This window comes from Medicago truncatula, chromosome 6, assembly GCF_003473485.1.
Source record: "Medicago truncatula cultivar Jemalong A17 chromosome 6, MtrunA17r5.0-ANR, whole genome shotgun sequence".
Classification (NCBI taxonomy): domain Eukaryota; kingdom Viridiplantae; phylum Streptophyta; class Magnoliopsida; order Fabales; family Fabaceae; genus Medicago; species Medicago truncatula.
This window is the reverse complement of record NC_053047.1, coordinates 23,377,687-23,398,195: the sequence shown is the minus strand read 5'-3', so window position 1 is coordinate 23,398,195 and position 20,509 is coordinate 23,377,687. Positions and strand designations below refer to the sequence as shown.

At 32.8% G+C, this 20,509-nt stretch overlaps 3 protein-coding genes across 9 annotated transcripts; 1 reads left to right on the top strand and 2 right to left on the bottom strand.

Moving 5' to 3' along the window:
• Positions 1-3,765: 3,765 nt before the first annotated feature.
• LOC25497082 (protein transport protein SEC23) lies at positions 3,766-7,029 on the top strand. The gene is made up of 5 exons (XM_024785509.2): positions 3,766-3,961; positions 4,636-4,714; positions 5,259-5,420; positions 5,534-6,186; positions 6,829-7,029. The coding sequence occupies exons 2-4, from the start codon at positions 4,703-4,705 to the stop codon at positions 5,795-5,797; spliced, it is 438 nt and encodes a 145-aa protein (XP_024641277.1). The 5' UTR covers positions 3,766-3,961; positions 4,636-4,702; the 3' UTR covers positions 5,798-6,186; positions 6,829-7,029.
• Positions 7,030-7,816: 787 nt separating this feature from the next.
• Positions 7,817-10,082, bottom strand: LOC25497081 (linoleate 9S-lipoxygenase A). Its single transcript, XM_024785508.2, has 4 exons — positions 10,008-10,082; positions 9,395-9,693; positions 8,939-9,202; positions 7,817-8,483 (listed from the first exon to the last, which is right to left on the bottom strand). The coding sequence occupies exons 1-4, from the start codon at positions 10,032-10,034 to the stop codon at positions 7,817-7,819; spliced, it is 1,257 nt and encodes a 418-aa protein (XP_024641276.2). The 5' UTR covers positions 10,035-10,082.
• Positions 10,083-13,033: 2,951 nt separating this feature from the next.
• LOC25497080 (disease resistance protein RGA2) lies at positions 13,034-19,983 on the bottom strand. 7 transcript variants are annotated; one of them, XM_024786283.2, is made up of 5 exons: positions 19,729-19,983; positions 19,277-19,662; positions 16,714-16,761; positions 13,715-16,599; positions 13,034-13,349 (listed from the first exon to the last, which is right to left on the bottom strand). In XM_024786283.2, the coding sequence occupies exons 3-4, from the start codon at positions 16,758-16,760 to the stop codon at positions 13,752-13,754; spliced, it is 2,895 nt and encodes a 964-aa protein (XP_024642051.2). In that variant the 5' UTR covers position 16,761; positions 19,277-19,662; positions 19,729-19,983; the 3' UTR covers positions 13,034-13,349; positions 13,715-13,751. The 7 variants fall into 7 exon arrangements, with proteins under 7 accessions (XP_024642051.2, XP_013452282.2, XP_024642055.2 ...); XM_013596828.3 differs by having other exon boundaries at positions 13,034-13,345; XM_024786287.2 differs by having other exon boundaries at positions 13,742-16,599.
• Positions 19,984-20,509: the final 526 nt, after the last annotated feature.

The window sequence follows — 20,509 nt, the reverse complement described above, 5'->3', positions numbered from 1 at the left end:
TTTATCAACAATATTAATTCATAATCCTCTCAACAACAAATGCAACTTATCACCACTCCACTAAGACTCCTCTAAACACCCATGCATGTGGTACCAAAAATCAGGGCCGTGACCCACACCGCTGTCGAATGGTTAAAGCATTCTCATCAGGACATAAGTCCTCACCACTACACCACTTTGAGTAACTAGTACTCCACCACTTTGAACGACTAAGCATTCTAGAGCCGAAGCTCTCCCACTGTTATGTTAATGCAACTAACCCCTTGAGTATATCTACATACCAACCAACCTATACATATACATAATATATGATTCACCATCCAATTTACAACTTTAAGGAAATTTTAATTAAATACAACATACATTTCAGCCAGCATCTATTCATCATAACCATCCAAGACATCCAGGAAATATATATCAACATACAAGCCATGCTTAATTCAACAAATAAATCATCCAAACAACAATAGAAATCAGACCAACAAAAAAACTGGGCAGCTCGCCTCGCGAGCACATCTGCTCGCTATGGCGAGCTCAGAAAATCAGGTACTCGCCATGGCGAGTTGGAGGCGAACTCGAGGCGAACAGAAATATGGTGCTCTCGGGAAAAATGCTATTTTTCTCACTCAAACCTCAATTCTAAGCTCCCTAATCATCTTTTAAACCTAAAACTTGCCCCAGTCCTCTTAGAAATCATCTAAGTACATGAAACTACCCAAAATACGGCTTATAACAACATTTTAAAAATCCAGATTTTCACAAGGCTACTCGCCATGGCGAGTTGTATCACTCGCGAGGCGAGCGATGAAGTTGTTCACTCGCTAAGGCGAGCAATGGCTACTCGCGAGGCGAGCGATGAACTTCTGTACGGGCAGAATGCAGATTTTTCCCAAAAATCCCATTTTTCCTCAATTCACTCCCCAAATTAGTTTACAGATATGCAATGAAAGGTTTTATGCACTCAGAACCCATTTCTAACCTCAATTCTACGATTCCTACACCCAAAACCGCTTAACCAACCAAAAACCTAACTCCTCCCAATTCTCACATAAACCTGTTAGAACAAAATCAGAATTCAGAACCTATAGAATTGCGGTAAACCTCACCCTTACCTTAGAATTGCAGAATAAACACTGCAGAAAATGGTTCCTAAGCTCCTCTCCCTTGCACTAGTTTTTCTCCCAAAACTTGACTGTTTTCACGTAAAACGTTTTTCTCTGTTTTTCTTTCCTTAACTCCCAAAGTGTAACTCCCCTAATTAGCAATTAACTCCCACTAACTTTACTAATTATTTCATAACCCCCAAATTCTAATTAATCATATTTTCCACTTATTCTTATTATTCAATAAAATAATCATAATATATATATATATAAACACACCACATAACTCACCAAAACCAAATAAATAACATCACACACTTAAAAATAATTAAATAAAAATTAGAGTGTTACATGAACTAAAGAAACCTTTCTGTGATAATTATTATGTGCTTAATTAACCTTTTGCCCTTACGTCTATATTGAACACAAAGCATAGATTTTGTCATCCTTGTCTAGTTCAATATTAGGCTCGTAGACATTTCTCCTGTTATGCAGGAGGGGCAAATTCCATCTAGGTCACTCATTTCTCCTGCTTTTCCGTTTCTTTTCCCTTGAGTGAAAAACCTTCCTAAAGTTGATTAGGTTCTTGTAATTGTACTTTAGACAATTTCTATTAATGTAGAGATTGTACCGCCTCACAAACAGCCTCATTTTTGAAGTAGAAAAAATAGTCACAAGGAAGGGGGGTTTGAATTGTGACCCTTTAAAAATTAAACTTGTCACTTAAAATTTATTCTCAAGTTGAAAACTTGGAATAATTAAGTTAACAGACAGACTTCAGAACGTTCTGAAATGTTAGTATAAAAACAATTTAAATAATTAAATGTGTTTGTGTGTGTTGTGTTTACTGTAAGTAAATAGTAAGAGAAGAGAAAAAGAACACACAGAAATTTATAGAGGTTCACCCAATGTGGGTTAGTCCACTCCTCACAATCTTGTGAGATTTTCCACTATGATGCTTAAGATAATTTCTCAAATCCTACACCTTACAACCTTTTCACCTGAACAATTACAACAACTGTATTATCTTAGCCTCAGCAGACTTACACCTTTCTTGCTAAGTTACCCACTTAGACTTTACACCTTTCTGCTCAAACTAACACTTTAGTACCCCTAAAGCTAGATGAGACTTTGTTTTCAATTTGTATGGAGTTTGAATGAAATAGATCAAACAAGAGAAGAATGGAGGGAGAGATTTATCTTTAAAAAGATAAGAGAAATATTGATTTATACTTTTGAAGACTTCTTGGAATCTTTGTGATGATCAATGTTTTTGCTAAAACTTCAACACTCTTATGTTGTTTTCTTGTTTTCTTGTATGCTTTTTAGCTTATAGCTGATAGCTTTTTATATTTTCTTCCAACTTTAACCCTATTAATTTAAATTAATTATTTCTTTAATTAAACAACTATTCATGTTCGTCTTTATAACCGCCCCATTTTTTCCTTAGAAAAAATGCCACGTTTTTTTTTTTTAAGGAGCACTTTATATATATTTTGCTATAACTAACCTGCTGTACACCACACAAAAAATAGCTAGCCTATTTTTCTTTTAAAGGAAAAAATAACTAGTCTATTGTACGTTGTAAAATTTTATATATTCTAACTCACATTTTGTTTCCACCTTTCTCTTATTTTTGGGATTCATAAAGCAGAGATCAGAATTATCATTGAATTTTTTTAAGGATTAAAGGTCGAAGATTTTTTTTATGGAGATTAAGACCAAAAGTTTGAATATTTATAGGACCAAAAACATATTTAACTATAATTAAAAATATTAAAAAATAAATACATTACAAAAAAATGTGTGTGTCTATATGTATATTAAAAAAAAAAATGTCCTTTTATGTTATTTTATACTTATCAGTCACTTCAACAGCTAATTTTACCAAACACATTATTTTTAATAAGCAAGCTTTTCAGCTATAAGCTATCAGCTAGCTTCTAGCTTATTTTTATCAAACGGAGCCTTAGTTTGCACCACTAAATACATTGCCCCAACTTAGGCTGTGTTTGGTAACACAAAAAAGCTAGCTTATAGCTTGTTGGACTAGCTTATAAGCTTGTTTTGATAAAATGAGATGTGTTTGGTAAAAAGCTTTTCTCACTAGCTTATAGCGTTTTTTAAGAAGCTAATCTAAGTAGCTTTTTAGCTTATAGCTTCTAGCTTTTTATACTTTCTTCCCATTTTAACCTTTTCTTAATTATATTTTATTTTATTATAATAAAAAAAAACTACTCACTATCTTCTTGAACTAACCATGTTTACCATGCATGGCTTTTTAAATTTTCTTGTCCACTTTTTTGTTTTTTTTTACTTTGCTCATAATTCGTATAATATATAATTTTATATAAAATTTATAATAGTGAAGCAAATTTAGTTAAATAAAATTCATAAAAATAAAATAAAAATTGTCAAATAAGAAAATTCGATTGAATTCATAAATACATTTATTATTTTGGAGATGAAAATAATTTAAAATATATTTAAATATTTAAAAATAAATGTGTTAAGTAATAAAAATATATATATGATATTAAAAAAAATTAAACAAGTATGTCCTTTTATGTCATTTTATATCTATAGTCACTTCAAGAGCTAATTTTACCAAACAATTCTCACCTGATTAATGGGGACAATCTATTGTATGCACAAATTTATTATTGTTAGATAAGATACGACTCATTTATATTCGGTGAGCAGTACCAGTTACATTTGTGTACCAGATTTTAGGGTTAAGGAATGAGGAAAAAAGATAGACGGCAGACTATAAGATGATTTTGGAGTTGATCAGACGTAATTTTAAACATTGTCGAAGGTGGTCTAGAACATGAAACCAGTTAAATGGTATATACACGGTGAGTAGTCGACAACCTATGAAGCACGGACACTCCTTGGATAAGGCGTGTCCCCGTGTCAGACATGTGTCGTGTCTGACACCGACACGACACCGACACATATAATTACACTGCATTTTGTGATTTTCTAAAAAAATTAGCTGTGTCGGCGTGTCGTGTCCATGTCGTGTCCGGTGTCCGTGTCCGTATCCGTGCTTCATAGTCGACAACCATTATAGTAGGATTCTATTTCTAATTACTGAAGGACTATTTCCTGTTAACATAGTAGGATAAAAAGCAAATAATAATGATATCAACAGCCACCTTAATTGCCCTTTTTATTCAATTGCATATTTATCAGTAGTTCAGGAAAATTGATAGAGACATCATTTTGAGCTTATTTTGGGTTATTTATACACAATTTTTCTTTAATTGCCCTTTTTATTTTACTCATTTCTTTGTTGAATTGGAGTTTTATGTTTATTGTGTTTGGATAATGACCAATGCTAGTTTTATGTTCATTAACTTTTACAATTAGTTAACGATAGTATGATATGATTTATCTAGTAACATGATCACTCTATTCATTACTGTAATTACAATTTTTTTCCCACTTGTTTTTAATAAATTCATCATTAAATTCATTTTCTGGAATTCATCAATGTTTTATATCAGTTATATGTAAAATTTTGTAGGATTTGATTTCTGGATTTGACCAAGAAGCAGCTGCTATAGTCATGGCACGCCAAGTGTCTTTCACAAATGGAAACGGAGGTGAGTGCTGGATATTTTCTGCTTCTTTTTAATTGTATTTTGGATAATTGTATCTTAGCCTGTTCGACATGTATTTAGCTGTATATAATCCAAGTCATTGGTTTTTGTTTCTCTTGCAGAAGTTTATTTTCATACACCAGTTAAGAATAATTTTAAAAAGGCTCTCTCTCTACACACACACACACACGCACGCTTGCGCGCGCACACTCACACACACACACACACACTTTTTCTGCACCATTTCTCTTACTTGGATTATTATGGATTATTCTTCTGTAAATTGATTATTCCAGTGGAACATGAATAATGGAATTCAGTGAATCAGAACCCATTACAGATTACACTTTTGTATTATATTGTTGAATTGTTGACTAGTACATTGACACAGAAGTATTCTTTGCCAGTTTGTTTATGACACATCCATAGTTGTGAGAACTGTGGACCTGCTTTTCTCTCTCACTGAATAGCTTGATATGTTTTTTGTGCCTGCTTATGAAAAATGTCGTTGTTTTGACACCCTGTGATGGTGCAATTTCTGTATCAGGCTGAATTTGATCCTATCAGATGGTTGGACAAGGCATTGATAAATTTGTGTTCCTGTCTCGGAGATTTTCAAAAAGAAACCCCATCTTCATTTAGTTTGTCTCCCAGGTTGTCAATATTCCCACAATTTATGTTTCACTTACGACGTTCTCAGTTTGTTCAGGTATTCGTTTTGTGTTTTCAGACCTCTTATAAAGTTTTTCATTGTTGATATTTCGTGCTGCTATATTTCTACTTGCAGAGTATTTATTTTTTCCATTAATTATATAATTGTAGGTCTTCAACAACAGCCCAGACGAGACTGCTTACTCTAGAATGATTTTAAACCGGGAAAATGTTACTAACTCTGTCGTCATGGTTCAGCCTTCATTGATTTATTCATTCCATTCTGGTCCTGAGCCTGCTCTTCTCGATGTCGCAGCCATTGCGGCTGACAGGGTTCTGCTTTTGGATGCATTTTTCACAGTCGTTATTTTTCATGGTTCAACCATTGCCCAATGGCGCAATGTTATCACTCATGATTTTCAGATGTATATTTGAACACAAATTGTGATTAATCAATATCATATATTTAAAAAACCTGAAAATCATGTATAAAACATACTTTGGATGGTTATAATAGATTTCATTTATATTTGAACATGTAAATATCATGGTTAATTACATTCAGCGGATAATTAATGAGTTTTGACACTATGCTAATCAGCCATGCACTAAACGTAATTAACCACATATCTAGACGGTGTTAAGTTAACCATCCAAATTGTTGTCGTCATATTTGTGGGTCCAAGTATCATTTCTGTAAACTTTTTTCACAATGTATATTTAGTATAAAATACCAATCTTGGTTAGAAATTGAGTTAATTACTTTTATTTGCTGCAGGTATACTCAAGGATATGACCATAATCTTACTTTTCTGACCATAAAGGTATGTATTGCGTGTGTGTGTGTGGATTACGGCATTTGAGAGCATAAGAATTAAAAGGAGCTAAGGAGGAGACAGAGAAAGTATAAAGACTTTGAATTAGGACCATGCTTAATTATAAAGAGCAATGCTATATATCAAGAAAGATTTTATCAAAAAAATTTCAAGAATGACATGGCAGAATAATCACCCTTAAATTTTATCAAGAAATAGTCTTGAAATTAATGTTAGCCAATAAAATCTCATCCTGGCCGGAAATCATGGGGTAGTGGGTGTTATGTATTTTTTTTTATGAAAGATTAATAAATGAGACTGAAATCTAAAGGTGATTATTGTGCTATGTCATTCTTGGATCTTTCTTATAAAATCATTCTTGATATCTAGCATTTTCCAATTATAAAAGATTAGCATTAGCTCTTATTTATGCTAATTGTTGACTTTTTTTAATACTAATACCGGTTTCTTATTAATGAATCCTGATTAAATTGGAAAACAAATCATGAAAAAATAAATAGAATATGAAAACCAAAGATAATACTAGTTAAGAATTCCAAGGAGTTGGTTTAATCTGTGAAAAAACAAGTCTTAGCTTCGGATGTACCTGGTTCAAGCCCTGAAAATATTTATTTGATTGCATTGGTACAGGGAGCTGGACATACTGTTCCAGAATACAAACCACAAGAGGCATTGGATTTTTATAAACGTTTTCTGGCTGGATCCCCAATATGAGAGACAGTGATACTGCTATGGATATTCCATGAACTATATAGATGATTTGTGGGTATATGTATATGTTGACATTATATTACTGCTAGATTTAAATGTTTCCAAATTTTCATGTTTGAAGTAAGGTTATGGCAATTAGATTAATAGACTTTTTTTCATCGATTTGAGATTGGACGGTTCAGAATATACAATAACAAATCATCTTAAATAAATCTCGATCGATAATTTGAGATTGGACGGTTGAGATGTAAAACTGCATGGCACAGTAAATGACCAAATGCAAATCTGTCTACGGTATTTAACCAAAACAAAAATTTAGGCCAGTGCAAAAATAAGCTTAAATTTGATAGTGACAGTTGTTGGTTCTATCATTAGGCATTACATTTTGAATAGTTAACAACCATGCATTGTTTTAGATGGTTTGTCGCATGATTATCTTAATAATATACTAATTGAATATATTGTTTTAGGATATTGTTCAATTTTATCACATATGTGGTGTTTTGAAAATTGGATTTTTGATAAATTTTTCCATGATGGTTAGAACTATTTGTTAAGAGTTAGAGTTTAACACATACATATAACTACAATCGCTCAGGGAGAATTCAAGTACGAATACTGGCTGGATTAATCATTGGCCAAAGTTTACTTACTTTTTGGGCGGACTCCAAACTATCATGGCTCTCTTGTCCGAGGAAAGGAGAGTTAAAGACAAAAATAAGAAAAGAGAGTGAGAGATTACATATTACTAATGGCAAGCAGAGTTAGAGAACACAAATTCTATGAACAAATTAACTTGATATGTTATAAGACACTCCTCTTCCCATGATTCCATCTTCTTGATCCAGAACTAGGCATCTTAGGATACAAAATATTGTGATCAATTTTTGCAAGGCCGCGCCTATTCTTAAGCTTTGGATCTTTGTTTCTTTGCAAAAACCCTTATCTGAATCTCCTTAAGTTCTTCTTTGAACTCAGCAAATCTGTTGAGAACAATTTCATTGTCTATCCAACCATGTGATGGTTGACATCTCAACAAGTACACTTCATCATAACTGTTTTTTGATAGAAAATCTACCAATGTCAAACCAAGACTCATCTCAAACCTATCAGGAAACATCTTCATGAAGAATTTATCAGGATCCTTGAGGAACTCACCAAACTCAACTGTTCCTTCTAGTGGAATGAACTTTCTACATAGTGTAGGATAATTAGGAGGGTAATTACCATTTTGTGCATGTTTTTGGTGTTTTATAACTGCATGACGCGCCGCAGAAATCCATATGAGAGTTGTTAGCGTTTCTACAAGGTCTGAGAGTGTTGTCATTTGATACCACCATGTCTCATTGTGGTTGTCGCCGTGGCCTATAGTTCGAATATCTGACCACCATACTTGGAGTTCAGTATCAGCTATGATGGCTTCATTGTCTTTGTAGAAGAATGAGATGAAGTCCCTGACCCATGATTTGATGGCAACCCATATTTCAAGTCCATCAATAGCATAGGGATAGTCCAACATGAGAAGTTGAATCCCAGTTGAGTTGTTCTCATCTTGGTCTTCTAAAGCCATGCTCCTGCAAAATCAATTCGCGGTTATCAGTATCTTACAATACATGCTAGTCGAATCTCGTTTTGATACTAAATTGAACCCAATCGATACGAATCTTAAGTGCGTATCTATTTGGACATGAATTCCTTCTTGAATCATGAGTCATTATCCTGAATCTCGATAACTCGGTAGCCCTTTCCGAGCCATCGGCAACTAAGTATGATACCAATTGATAAGTATATAAGAACTAGGAAAACTCTCTATTAAAAGCTAGCTATCAAAAAGAAAAAACGAAACCACAATCCACCACCGAGCATCCTTAGGCAGCCCAAAATACCTACGTTCCTATTAGAAACCTGTAATTTTTATCCTAAAACATGAAATCGTAAACAAGATCAACCATATCATGGTAACGAAATTAGAGAAATATGCCATGAAAATTTAAATATTGTCTATAACTAGCTAATAGTTCTATTGTACCTTTTGATTAGATCAGCAGGTAGTCCTTGTTCAGTAAATTTCCACTCTTTATAGAGATCACAGGTTATTTGCATACAGGTTTCACCAGGAAATAACATTCTCTCAAGAATTCCTCCAGAGTTAATAAGGATAAGTCTAGTCAAGGCATTTATATGCATGGTGTCTTTGAAATGAGGATTCAATATTCGATGGATTGGATGCATTTCACTTAGCCTTCTTTTGGTAGCAAGGATAAATGGTTCAACAACTGCATGTGTGTATAACCTGAAAAACTTTTCATTGCAGAATTATTAGATGGCATAAATAACACTGTAATTCAATAATTAAATTTCATATATAAACATGATCAAATCTACAATCCCATGTTTAATTGTTAAACTATTCCAGTTGTACATGTGCACTTTATTTAAACCACTTAAAAGGGGAAATAATCTCTTTGACTTCATAAAGTATCACCAATGGCTTACTAGTATATGGTAAAAATTATCATTAGCTAAAACATGAGCTTTAGCAAGCTGCCAAAGTGCTGCTTGTGTCCCTTGCTTTGATGGAAGAAAAACTCTTTGGATTTCAAGAGCTAGAGATGATCCCGGCAAGCTGAGTTCTATTGCCAGTGGCTTAAGCATGCCATCACTTCTTAAGAATAGAAGTGTCCTTGATGCATAAGCAGATACCCCATTTGCATTTATTCTGTTCAAGTATGGCATGAGATAGTCAAGGTGGTCCAACATGAATATTCTTCCTTGTTCCAAAGCCTAAACACAATTTTGTGGCGAAAGAGAGAGAATTAAAATAAGATTTTCATCCTAGGATGGAGTACATTACAAGAAGGACACATTAACTACTCACAGGTACTAATTACATGCATATTAATGTTTTGGCTGAATTACACTTTTAATCCCTCAAGTGTTTTTCATGATGGTTCACTTTATCTGTTTTTTTTTTTTTTTTGTTCCATTTTGGTCTCGTAAGTTACAAACGTTAGACATTTACATCATTTCTAATAAAATCTAAAATAAAAATTGACTGGAGTCTTGAAATTCAAGTGTTCTGGACAGTTGTTACTTACTTGAGGAAGCGTCCATCCTTCAAGCATCTGTTCTATGATTGATTGCTTAAATTGAACTCTGTACTCCAAATTTGTTTTGAGGTGGAAATGTCTGAAAGTTATGTATAGCAACCAAGGACAATTAGGCCAAAATTGTGAGTTTAAATAACTTTGTGAGAAAACTTAAGAGACGAATTACACAAATTTATTGTTGTATATTATACACGATAACAAAATATTTCTAGAGCATAGTTCATGAGTGTATGAAGTACCATCAAGCACTGGATTCGGACAGGATGCATTCCTGCAAGCATTTGTCTTCCAAACTCCATGTCATCATTCCAAGCCCATTCTTTTTCTGAAATGCATAAGACATCTCAGAAAATGTCATAAATTATTTTGCATTAATTAATAGGTCAGACAGAACACAAATTCTTCATCGTTTAAGTTAAGAACTACTTTTACCATCAAAGGCTTATTGACATTAAATTACAATCAGTGTAAAGATATTTTTACACATACAGTCATTCATAGTCGTCAGATCATTAAAAACGTTTAACTTTAATCATAACTACTTTGAAAGTCACACATGATTTGTTCACTGTCTAAATTCTTTAAGTATATCAAAGTTAACCTTTGTGAAACTAATTCTTTTACCATGTATGATTCGAGGAATAGAAACATGCCAATGGTTTTCCTTGATTGACCGAGTTACTTTCTTTAAGTACTTATTTGGTACCAATTTCTTTAAGTTGTCTCTGATCAATCCTTCTATTGTTTGGTTTCTATTGCTAGAGAGCATGTCAAGTATCTCTTCAAATGATTGAAAGCTTCTAGAACTTTGTTGAGGTAATGATTCTGTCTTTGAAGATAGTAAATGTACAATGGCTTGGATAGAATTTGATTTGATCTCCTTCAATTTGTTAGGGCTAAATATCTCATCTGAAGGAACATATATATCAAAATTTGTTGCTTTTGGCCTGCTCTCAGTTGATGGACCTAAAGTTTTCAATGGAGATACATGAATCAAAGAATGAAACTTAATTTCAATATTACTATTAAGCCTAGTCTATATCTATATATTTAAATAAACATTTCTGAATGAAAGCATGTTAATATGCTGCAATTCCGTTGTAGTTTTAATTGCGATATTCAACATTAAGGTAATATGTAACGCCCTAGTGATTTATTTAATTAATTTTAAACTATGTGGAGTATATATTATTATATATGATGCTTTGTGATTTGTGCGGAGTATATATGCATATATTTATATATATGTGATTTTTGGATGATTTATGTGGTGTATTATTTTATTATATAATTTATTTAATAATAATTAGAATAAGTATGAAATAGTAATTATTTTGGTGTTTGGGACTATGTTTACGTCTTTGTTAGCCACGTCTTAAATGTAAGGGACCGACTTGAAACTTAAAATAAACGTAAGGGCCCAACCATGAAATTTAGTATTATATCAGCGAATCATTATTTTGGTCATAAAAATTGGAGCAGTCGGGGCGATTTGTTTAGAGCAGCTCATTTGGATTATGCTTGTAGAAATTGGTTTACAACTTTAGTTGATTTCTATTATGTGATTCAGATTTTTTCTGAATTAATTGAATTGTTGACAGATGACTACATTGATTTACATTCTTTAATTACATGGACTAATTTGTCATTTTGTAAATTTTGGGACCAAATCAAATTCTTACAATTTGAATAAAAAATATGATTTGAATTTGTGAGCTAAGGATAAACTAAATTAATTTTTTTCAATAAAAAGAACATTGACAGTGTTAGTGTGTAAAATGTACTTACTAGGATAAACTTCTGTGCCACTATAAATCTGAACAGAAATGAATTTCCCAGGTATTGATTTCTTTTGATTCAAGGTGATCACAAACTTTCCTTTGAGTGTTAATTTTTGGACAGATTGGCAAACAGGATTGAAGTTACTCACAATTTTGCTTTTGGTTGAAGAGTATTGCCATTTTGAGATACAAGAAGGCCTTTTTGAGGCCTTTTGGTTGAAGAGTGTTGCAGAATGGGAATGTGTTTTGGAATATTATTGGGGCTAATGCAATGGTTCGTATTAACGATAAGGTTTTGATTTGTTTGGGATTTGATTTTGCAAAAGCATTTCAAGTTGATTTTACCTCCTCTGTTTAGAACTTAATTATTCTGCTCCAATTAATACTATGTACTAGTAATATCTATGTAATGTGTGTATTTGAATTCCAAGAAAGTTATACTATTGTACTGTTTCATTGAAATTAATAGTGCAAAGATGCGCATTCAGAACCAATTATACTATTGTACTGTTTTATATTTTCGCCACACTAAAACAAATTGCGAACCGTGTGACTATAGATTGGACAACCGTTGTATTATCTGGGGTCCTATTTCAAGGACTGGTTTGGTCTATTTTTAAGTTATTTGATCTATTGTAGTTGAATGGGGCATTGGAGCTAGTTTCTTTGATGTGGAATTGGGGTAACCTGCAACTTTTAGTAGGTAATTGGAGTTGGTTCAGATTTGGATGCAGGACTGATATCACAGTTTATGTGATCGGCATTCAAGTATCCGAAGTTTGTCGAGACATCAGCACATTGATTGGCTTCATGGTAAGAGTGATGCATCACTACCTCCCATTCCAAGTCAAACAATGGACAAATCTTCACAACCATCCAACAATTAGAACTAGAATTGTCAAATAAGCTCCAAACTCTTGAGCCTCTTAATTATAGTCCTCTATTGAAAAAACTTTTTTCGACCAAATGAAAATATTGAAGAGACTCAAATGATAAAAAAAGATAACAAAATCCAAACTAATATATGGTCTAGCAATATGATAAAGTCAAAACTAATGTCCATCCACCAGTTAGAACTCAACACAAGAAGACTACTTTTGAAAAATTTCTAGTCAGACTCTTATTTCAATTTTTAAAAAACAAAAAAAAAAAAAATGCAATAGCATCGTATGACAAACTAAGGCATCCTAACTATGTTGACACGTTTTGGCTATCATATATAATTTGCAATACTTTATAAATATTATTAAATAAAAAGAAAATAAAGATACAAAAGTATTGGGGACTAGACCAAAATACAAGTCAAAATAACCAAGTGAGCACACACAATCTGCCTCGTTAAAAACCTTTTCAGGAAAAAAGAGTACAGAGAAAACAACAGATAAAAAAGAACTCTTAACAAAGAGAACCCGTGATCAATCATCCTCTTATGAGCAAATAAAAAATAACGTTAACAAAACAAAAACAAGAAAATTCACTAATAATCATTCAGAAAATCCATCTTCACGCATCTCCTCCAGTCTTCCATGTCTTTTATTGAGCCAGCTAGCTTAACACAAGAACAAATTTAATCAGTATGATAGTGTATGAATATTGGAATAGATCAGTTTTAAGAGTATAAAAAACGAAAAAAAAATATGGCATACAAGTAACAATATTGCATATTTTTAAATCTTATGGAGTATATCAATATTTAAAATGTTATTAAAGAATAAACAACCAAAGTTCCTAAATAAGTGGTGTACAAAACTATGGATATTCAGAAATATTAAAAAGTCTTTGACATCTCAGTATTTTTTTTTTGTACAACAACAAAAAATTAAAAAGCGTTTCAATAAAAAATAATGGAATCCATTTTACTTTTTAAAAAATAAAATTATAAACAACAGAGATAAAATAAATAATAGTCGGTACCTTTCTGACTTCAACAGGGGCCGGTACCTTTCTGACTTCAACGTGTGATGATTTTTGGGATGTGAGCAATTTTAGACCAAGTTGCACCTGTTTTTCTCAGGAATTCATCATAATAATATGAGATTGGACAGCCAATGATTTCTAAGGTGTGTAAGTTTGTAAGACGTGGCATTCCTTCAGGCAGATCTACCAAACTTTCGCACCCGTACACCGCAAGATGCTGAAGTGATGAGATGTTGCATATCCAATCTGGTAATGCCTTTAAACGACAAGTTCTAATTTGGATTTTTTGGAGGGAAGGAAGACAAATGAGGTCATCTTTAAACCACATTTCAATTACTTCAAATTGTTGACTTGACAAAGAGTCTAAGTCAAGATTCTCGAGAGAAGTAAGATTTTTCAACCAATCCTTTGGGACATTTTCCATACCCATAATGGTTTCAATAATATGGAAGGATTTGAGTATGGAAAGAGGAGGGAAGCCAATTGAATATTGTGACTCTGCTATATTTAGTGTTGCTTCCAATATCTCTGCACTGCAACTCCACAATTCTAATTTCTTCTTAATGTTTGGAAAAGTAGGCATGAAAGTCAACATTTTGCACCTAACAATTACCAATTTAGAAAGACAAGGAAAGTGAGGCAAGAAGAGATGATGCGAAGAGTTAATATCATTCAAATCATCTCCCATCCTCCTCCATCCCTTCAGCTTCCAACATTCAAAAAAGTTTAGGATCTCCAAAGATGGGAAGAATGATTCATGAAGAATAGGCTCCTCGTAATATATGTACTCCAATTGATTAAGCCATCTTAAATCAAGTGACTTAAGGAATGGAAGGCGTTCCAATGGTGGGAGATATCGTAAATCTTGGCAGTTATAAAGACATAATTCAATTATATTTGTGACTGGAGAGAGCCAATTGGACAAAGACAGACCCTTGGGTTGTTGTATGCTCAATTTTCTAAATCCAGACGGTGTCTTGTCTTTGAAGGTCACATGATTTATCGTAAGGTGTCTCAAATTAATTAATTTTGAAACAACTTCTGGAGAATCTACCACAGAATCATTCAATTTTATGGTCTGTAAACAAACAAGATTGCCGATAGATTTGGAAAGACTTTCTCCTGAATCATAGTTGCGCAAGTCAAGATGCCTTAAATGCTTCAATTTTTCAATGAAACCAACTCCCTGGCGACTACAAGATTCCATTTTCAAAAAGCGCAAGTATTTCAAATTTCGAAAAACCGATATTTCTGGTCGACGGAATTTATAGTCATTGTAACTCATCACAATCAAAGTCCGCAACCTACTTGAATCCAGGGATTCCAACAAACACAAGGCATCATATTCCACTAATACATGCACGGGTCTTCCTAAACATTTTTTTGCCTTACTTGAATCCAAGTAACAACAATCATTGCCAGCTACTTGTGTTGCAAGATCATGCATTAAATCATGCATTTTAAAACCAGTTACATCACCATGAACATTCAAATCTGCATCTTGGAAGAATGAATTCTTCAAGAAAATTTTTACAAATTGATTACCAACATCTTTCATGCATTGCTTTTCAACTGAACAACCAAGATAACCTTGTGCCATCCACATTTGAATTAACTCATCCTTCTCAAATTCCCAATCCTGAGGAAATAAAGAGCAATAAGCAAAACATTGCCTTTGTTGAGGTGATAAGTTCTGGTAACTCAATTTTAGGACCGGCATGATGCTATTTTCACGATCACACAATTTCCAAAATTCTCCTTGTAAGACATTGATCCATTCACTTTCTTTACTTTCACCTCGTAATATGCCTCCTAGTGATCTAATTGCTAACGGAACTCCTTTGCACTTTTCTACTATCTTCTTACCAATTGATTCAAGAGGTTGGTTCACTCCAACAGTAACATCCCCAAAGGTAATATTCTTGAACAAAACCCATGATTCTTCTGGAGTTAAACCTCTCAAAACATGTTGGTCACTTACACTCATTGTATCTGCCACAATCTTACTGCGTGTTGTCATTACAACCTTACTGCCTTGAGCACCACACATCAAATAAGGCCTCAATTGATCCCACTTTTCAAAACTCTCATTCCAAACGTCGTCGAGAACTAACAAGTATCTCTTACCAGTTAAATTGACTTGAAGCATACTTTGCAACTCTTCTAATGTCTTATTTACAACGTCCTCTTTGGTTAATAACGCAACCATGTTCTTCAGAATAGTTTTGAAATCAAAGTTATCTGAGACACATACCCACATATGCTTTTCAAACAAATTTTTCACTTCACCATCTTTGTATACCAGTTGAGCAAGAGCTGTCTTTCCCAAACCACCAATACCAACAATAGCAACCAATGAGACATTCTGATGTTCATGTGATTGCCTCAACAAGCTTATAATCTTGTTTTTATCATCTTCTCTTCCAATGATCTCAGATTCTAACACATAAGAGCAAGTTTCCCTCCTTACATTGTTAGTTTTCGCAACCACCACAACATTGGAGTTAAGTTTCAAATAAGACATATCTTTCTCAACATCTTTAAAACTTCTTTGTATTTTTTCAATCTCATGAGCCATTTTACGGCGAAAAGCAGTTCTGCTTGGTGAGAAGGAATGAAATACCTGTTTCACTTTGTTCTTATGAGCTTTATCCCTTTTGTGTATCATATCTTCAATAAAAAATTCATCTATCAAATCATCTGCAGGAAGAAGCAGGTCGTTGAGCCTTCTAACCCAGAGTTGTACAGCATGACTTTGCTCTTGTTTGTCTTCAGCATCAAGGAGCACAGCTTTGATGGATTCAACTGTCTTCTTAAGCCTTTCCAGTTCATCCATGACACCATAAATTCGTCCAATTTCACGAAAGGCTGCAGAAGCCAACCTATGAAGAGAAAATATTCAGTAAACAAGCTTGTATGATATATATATTCGTCGGTTAAACTATTTTAACTTGAACTAAAAAAATAGATAAAGTGTTGAAAATAAAGTGTCAGACCTGTTAACGAGACTTGTAGCAACACCGTATGGAATTTGTTCAGCCATCCTTCAAAAAGAGACACACAAGGCAATTAGCATATCTGAAGATCGAATGAATTTTTTTTGGAGAGTTTGAGAGTGGTTGTGATTGTGAAATGTGAATGTAGGAAAAGTATCATACATACAACAAAATAAGGAGGGCCAAGGAAGGGATACAAAAGTATGTTGTCCACATAAATTACAAAGATAGTATGTTGTCTCTAATTTTTAAGAACCAAACAAATATTATCCTCACTCAAGTGTAAAAAAGTTATAAATATAATAAGGGATAACAGTTACTTTGGTCTCTGAATATGTAATGAGTAGTTATTATAGTCCTTCAATGTATCAAAATAATCTCTGATTTTGCACTCTATTAATCAAAATAGTCATTGACGCTAAAATAATCTTTCAATACTCACAATAATTCTTTTTATATATGAACTGAAATGAAAATAACTAAGTATTTATGACGGACACTAAAAAAAGTATTTGTGAGGGTTGATATGACAATAATAGGTATATTGAATGACTTATATGACAATATTAACAAAATAATTTATATATTAGATACTATTTTGATTAACGAATTGCACAATTAACCACTATTTTAAAATTTTATTTCAATAATAGATTATTGTGATTACATATTAATTGAGAGACGTGAAGTCCTCAGGGTTGCTATTATGATATCCTCCACCGAAAGTAGGAAGTGATAATAATGAAAAGTACCCTTGTCTGATAGATATAAATAATGAATTATAAATATCTTTATATATGATAATTGTTAGATCAAAATCGAAGATTGCAGAAAACAAGCAGAATATATTTTTTTCCCAAAGCTCTAAAATGTTGAACTTAAAATCTAAATCCTCAACCTTGGTTCAATGGTCAATGATGTGCTGACGGTGTGAATTTGTGATTATACCAAATCTGAATTTGTCATGTTTGGGCTATTTTGTTCACTTAAATGGAATCTGTAACACTCCATATGATTAACTAGAATATAATATAGGAATGTCTGCTAAGGTATTAGCAACTGGCTGAAACTCAAGTTTAAAACTCAAATAAACATAGTATTTATTATATGAAGTATCTAAAGGAGTCCCAAATTACGTACTTCAAAGTATTAATGAATAAAAGTAAACGAAACTAAGAGAAAGGCTGCCACGTCGAACAACTCCTCAAGTCTCCTTCGCCTTGGCTTTATCAGTTCACTTATCCGTAAACATGCAAACTAATTGGAATGAGAATACATCTCAGTGAGTTCATAAATAAATCATACCTATACCTCGCCTCATCGGCAATAATTATTTAATCAAATAGTTTAAATTAAAATTCTTTTAAAAAAGATAGTTTGAATTAAAATATTTGAATTCAAAGATTAAAATAAAACAATTGATTGAATTATTCAAATTTGTTTTTTATTAATAATAACGCATAATAGTGTTTATTCGAAAGAAAAAAAACACTAAATAATGTTAGATATTTTACTTTTTATTTTCGTAATAATGATATTAATGGTATTAGACAAATTATTATTTTTTTTTAACAAAATAGCGTTTCAATTAAATTTCTTATTAAGTGTGTTGCTCTATTTCATTTTTTTTCTTTTAAGTGATAAAAATTTAATTGCTCATTATTAGCGTGCCATTGCTATGATATTTTCTCATTTTAATCACTCTAAACACCAAATTGAGTAATAACCTTCGTCCTGCCATTGCTATGATATTTATGGCAGGTTTTTTTCTCATTTGACATATGGCATCTCAAGGAAATATATATATGCCAGCTTTTTTCTCATTTGACATGTGGCATTTCGAGGCAAACCAAAGAACCTCATGAGCTTGGCATTAATGAGATGCAAATTTGTTTTGTTTTTTATTTTCATAATAGTAGTTTTTTTTTTTTTTGAGAGAAATTTTCAAAAAAAAGGGGATGGCACCGTCAATGGTACGAATTGCTGATCCAACTGAATAATAAGTATCAAATGCAAGCAGTTATTGTAGCAGAACCTAACAAAAATTACCTGCAATAGTTACAATCTACAAATCACTTAATGAGGAATAGACTGGTCTTTCATATTAAGTAAAACAAAATACTATTTATACTACCAAAGAATAGAATCTACAAATCACTTGTGAAAGAATAGAAGAATCTACAAACATGATAAACAAAAAACAAAACAATGTCTCTAATATACAAGTTGTTTATAGATTGTAAAAGTGCCTACATTAATGCACAAAAATGTCCTTAAGTGAAAGACAACACACATTTACTATAACGGTTTTTAGTAGACAAAACCACAGTGATACATGTCATAAAGAAAAGCTATGAAAATAGATCAAGTTCATTGAAATAAAAAGAAAACAAACTGCAATGAGAATACACTCATTATAACTATCAAGCTACTACATTCCAGCACATCCATACTCCAAATCCACATCATAAAAAAATCACACTTACAGATAAACCTAGTTTTTATGTAATTTGAGAAATAAAGCACAAAAGAGAAATAACAAGAACATACAACCCATACTCACTTTGTAGAGATTATGAAGGCGAGAAGCGAACAGGCTTCGTATCACACAAGATATCTGGGTCTAAACGTCATGTGTCTCCTCGTAAAACATTAACAGAAACAACACAGTTAATCGAGTCAAAACACAAACATTTAAATCACAAATAAAATCTAGATGTTTTAATTAAACATATTAGAAAATAGAATTGGGGTTAAGGTTTTCTTAACAGAATTTGGGATTTTTTATTCAACCACAGACTGTCCCAATATTGGTGAAAAACTCACCCAACCGAGAAATAGAACATCAAAGGTGGGGACTTAGAGGCAATAATGGTGGCACAAACCTCCAACAGCGTCGGATCTGCTCCAAACAGCCCAGATCTACTCCAAACAGCTGCGGATCTGCATCTGAAATAGAAGTGTTTTTCTCAAAAAGGAAGAGGCAAACAAAGGTGTTAACTAGAAAGTGAATACCTGTGGTGGAACGACCTCCAGATTAGTAGTAGTTTCTGGTACAAAAACATGGGGTGAACCAAAACTAAGGTGTAATCATCGTAACCCAAGCTTAAACACATAGCCATGAATAAGTTTGGGGTTTCTGGTGAAGGGAAGAGTGTGGATCGAATTTGGGAAATTGAAGGATAAATGATGAACATGAGTTTTCTGATTTTGTTTAGTACTAATATGAATGAGAAGAAACAAAGGGTCGATTGAAAGGAATTTTTATGAGGTAAGGATATTTTTAATTTTTTGTGATTTTCTTATAGTAAAAAGTCAACAAGGAGTAATAATAATATATAAAAGAATTAAATTTATTTACCAACATAAAGATTAGCATGAGGAGAATTGCTGTTCTCACATGTTGTTTGGCTGTGCCACACGAGTAAAATACCAAAATGTTCTTCGGCAGTTTGCTACCGAAGATTTTAGGAAACCGGTGGCAGTTAACTGCCGAGGAAAACCTCGGTAGTTAACTGCCGAAGAAATCTGATTATGCAGACAGTGGGTTCTGCATAATTCTAAACATTTCCGAGCCATTTTTTCGGCCAGTTTTTACCTGTAATTAAACCAGAGCATTTTCAAAGGCAAAATAATTCATACAAGATTGAAACTCGGACATAATGAAGATAAGTACAATATCTTTTACAATTGTTCATAATTAAATTAAACCGACATTTGGTTAAAATTAAACAAACGTTTGAAATTCATCAAAACATTACAAAGTGTCCATAATTAAACTACTTATTACACATCA